At 34.8% G+C, this 3943-nt stretch overlaps 1 protein-coding gene across 1 annotated transcript; it reads left to right on the top strand.

Annotated features, from left to right (window-relative positions):
• The first annotated feature begins 249 nt into the window (after positions 1–249).
• On the top strand, positions 250–3943 carry LOC143063147 (uncharacterized). Its single transcript, XM_076235128.1, has one exon. The coding sequence runs from the start codon at positions 1055–1057 to the stop codon at positions 2963–2965; it is 1911 nt and encodes a 636-aa protein (XP_076091243.1). The 5' UTR covers positions 250–1054; the 3' UTR covers positions 2966–3943.

The raw sequence follows: 3943 nt of genomic DNA, 5'->3' as shown, positions 1-3943 counted from the left end.
AACAGTAAGGCGTAGTCGTGTAAACAATGAAGTCAAAACTCCATCAACGACGAGAAATTCCGTAAACAGAGCAGTAAAAACTGTAATAGTTAATGGTAGTCCCGTAAACAATGAGGTCAAAACTCCATCAAGGACGGGAAATTCCGTAAACAGAGCAGTAAGTACTGTAACAGTTAGGCGTAGTCGTGTAAACAATGCAGTCAAAACTCCATCAACGACGAGCAATTCCGTAAACAGAGCAGTAAAAACTGTAATAATTAGTGGTATTCCCGTAAACAATGAAGTCAAAACTCCATCAACGACGAGAAATTCCGTAAACAGAGCAGTAAATACTGTAACAATAAGGCGTAGTCGTGTAAACAATGAAGTCAAAACTGCATCGAAGACGGGAAATTCCATAAACAGAGCAGTAAATAGTGTAACAGTTAGGGGTAGTCCCGTAAAGAATGAGGTCAAAACTGCATTAAAGACGGGAAATTCCGTAAACAAAGCAGTAAATAGTGTAACAATTAGGGGTAGTCCCGTAAAGAATGAGGTCAAAACTGCATCAAAGACGGGAGATTCCGTTAACAGAGCAGTAAATACTGTAGCAGTTAGGCGAAGTAATGTCAACAATGCAGTCAAAACTCAATCAAAGACGGAAAATTCCGTAAATAGAGCAGTGAATACTATAACAGTTAGTGGGATTCATGTAAACAATGCAGTTAAAACTGCACCAAAGACGGGAAATTCCGTTAACAGATCAGTAAATACTGTAACAGTAAGGGGTAGTCCCACAAACAATGCAGTAAAGATTGTTCCAAACAGAGGTAGAACCGTCAACAAGGTAGTAAACTTTGTATCAGAGAAGAGAACTTCAATTAACCGTGAAGCAAACCCTGTTAAAGTAAGAAGTAGTCCTGTAGAAAATGCAGCACTAACTGCATCAAAGACGAGAAATTCCGTATTCAGTGCAGTTAAAACTGTAACCTCTAGTAGTCCCGGAAACAATGCAGTAAAGATTGTACCAAACAGAGGTAATGATGTAAACAAGGCAGTATATATTTTATCAGAGATGGTTAGTACCGTTAAAAGTGCAGCAAATTCTATTACAACTACAGCTAGTCCAGTAAACAATGCATTAAAGATTGTACCGAATGGAGGTAGTCCTGTAAACAATGCAGTAAACATTGAACCAAACGCCGGGAGTTCTATAAACAATGAATTACAGATTGTACAAAATGGAGGGAGTTCCGTAAACAATAAAAATAATAATAACAATAATGATATTAAGGCAGTATTTAATAAGTTGTCTGAATCGGCAATTCCAGATGTTTCTAAATCTTTTTCGAATACTGCCACCGCAGTAAAGATAGAATCACCACGAGAAAGCCCTTTAACGAATAATGATAATCAAATTACAAAATCTGACAGAAATGAAGAGAATGATTTTGGTATTGACTTGACTGATCAATTGAAAAATAGAGTTGAATTTTTAGGTGAAAGTACAAATGAAAGAACAAGTAATAATGCTGTGATGACGGGTACAGATATTGGTAATGATAGAACTGATCAAATGGAAAATAGAGTTGAGTTTTTAGGTGAAAGTGCAAATGAGAGAACAAGTGGAAATACTATGCTGACGGGTACAGATAGTGGTAATGATAGAACTGATCAAATGGAAAATAGAGTTGAATTTTTAAGTGAAAGTGCAAATGAAAGAACAAGTGAAAATAATGTGCAAAAGGACACAGACGGTGATACCGATAGAACTGATCGAATGGAAAATAGAGTTGAATTTGTAAGTGAAAGGGCAATTGCAAGAACAAGTAAAAATATTGTGCAGGAGAGTACAGATGGTGATATCGATAGAACTGATCAAATGGAAAATAGAGTTGAATTTTCAGGTGAAAGTGCAAATGCAAGAACCAGTGAGAATAGTGAGCAGAAAGATACAGATAGTGAACAGGACAATACGGAAGAGGTAGATTTTATCCCTATTACATCGATACTACATCGGCGAAGAATGACAGCCAGACCAAATAATCAAGAGGAAGACGATTCTGATGTGAGGCAATTAAGACCTAACATACTAAAGAAAGCGGCATTGAAATCGAAACACCGCCCCCAGTTCAATAGTGCAACTAACCCAACTAATCCTACAGCTACACAGTTAAGTGCAACTGAAGCAACTATTCCTACAGCTACACAGCTAAGTGCAACTAAACCAAATAATCCCAATGTTTCACCATTGAACGCAATAAAAACACCACTTCAATCGAAAAAGTGGTCTGATTTTGATTCAGACAGTAGCGACTGGGAAAGTTCAGACAAGGGTGATTGGGAAAGGGATGAAGATTTAACATCTGAACAAAACAGGATATCGAAAAGTAATGTCATATTGTCCAAGATGAAATTCCCTAACCATATACCATATCAAACGAAAACAAATAATACAAAGCACAACAAACCACAGTTGAAATTCTTTACGAAAGGTGTAGACTACTCGGATGAATCATCTTATGAAGACAGTGCAGATTGTGATTCGTCAGATGGTAGAGGATGCGGTTATAGTTCTGAAACCTATTATATCTCAGACTCTGCTTCCTCTGAAAACATTCGTAGTTCACAACCAGTGCGTAAAGTAGTACTTAAACAAAATACAATTAAAACAATTAACAAGGAACCAGAAGATTATGCCACGTATGAATATACTGATAATCATGATTATACATGGGACAGTAGGGAGTACTATGATTATGATTCATCGGATGGTTATGGTTCTAAGGGCAGCAAAGATGTCAGAGTAATGCCTAAAAAGCAATCTGATATGGATGTTTTAAAACGAAAAGTGAATCATTATGACGAAAGCAGTGACGATTTTTACGAGAATGTGAGTTACGACAGTTATAGCGATGGATCTTATAGTGCTGATTATCAGGAGTATTATTCAGACTCAAGTATTTGGGAATATTATGATGACTGATAATTTATTCATAGGAAAAGGTGTTTTTTTTTAGAAAAGTGATACCAATTAGAATTTTGACGTGCAAAATTATAGCTTTTACTTTTTTTAAAGCAAGGGAACTGTAAATGGGCTATACCACTTATTCAGCTATAATTTTGCATACAACCTTGGCTCGTTTAACTATAACTGAAATCGAAAAAAAAATCATTTATCAACAAAATATAGTTTGGGTTTTTTTTTTTTTTTTGAAGTAGAAATCAGAGATCAATGATTTTAAGAGAAATTTAAGAAGGATTTCCCTCGATTTTTGATGTGCTTTCTAACCAAATGTTCACATATTCCGTAAAAAAAATCAATCAGTAAAATTTCAGAATTGCATTATATTTTCGATTTTCAGTTATAGTTCACACGAGCCAAGTTTGTATGCAAAATTTAAGCAAAATCTGTGACATAGCCCATTTACTTTCCTTGACCTTTTAAAGACTGTCGTTTTGATATTGTGTGTCAATCAAGAAAAGGTATATAAAACTGCAATATGTCGTGAAGACGTCGCAAGTTTAAAACTAGTGTTTATTAGTAATCCATTTTTTTTCTGGTTTTCTGCAGTAAATTTGTTTTAGTAAAATTGTAAAGTCTTTCTCAATCAGTTGATGTTAAAATAATAATTCAGAAACGTGCTTCATTGACTACTGTTACAAATCGATAGCGTGCGATGTTTTTACCCAAACTACTGCACACTTTTCTTTTGACTTGACATCTTACACCATGTTTTCTCTATACATATATATGAAAAGCCTAGAATGAGGAAAAATCGACTTGAAGATTCATTGACTAGAAATATTATAATACAAAACTGTTCATGTACAATGCATATAACATTATTTATATTAGATAGCTGACAAACACATAATTAATTACGTAACATTAAATTTAACATTGATAGCGTGTAATTAAGGTAAAGTAATAAACACTGTCACTTGAGAGACACAAACGAAA

The sequence above is a fragment of the Mytilus galloprovincialis genome, chromosome 2 (assembly GCF_965363235.1).
Source record: "Mytilus galloprovincialis chromosome 2, xbMytGall1.hap1.1, whole genome shotgun sequence".
Lineage (NCBI taxonomy): Eukaryota > Metazoa > Mollusca > Bivalvia > Mytilida > Mytilidae > Mytilus > Mytilus galloprovincialis.
The sequence above is the reverse complement of the archived record's forward strand: the minus strand, read 5'-3'. Positions and strand labels throughout refer to the sequence as shown.

Coding starts and splice junctions, on each gene's coding strand:
- LOC143063147 (XM_076235128.1), top strand. CDS start 1,055: ATGGTTAGTACCGTTAAAAGTGCAGCAAATTCTATTACAACTACAGCT.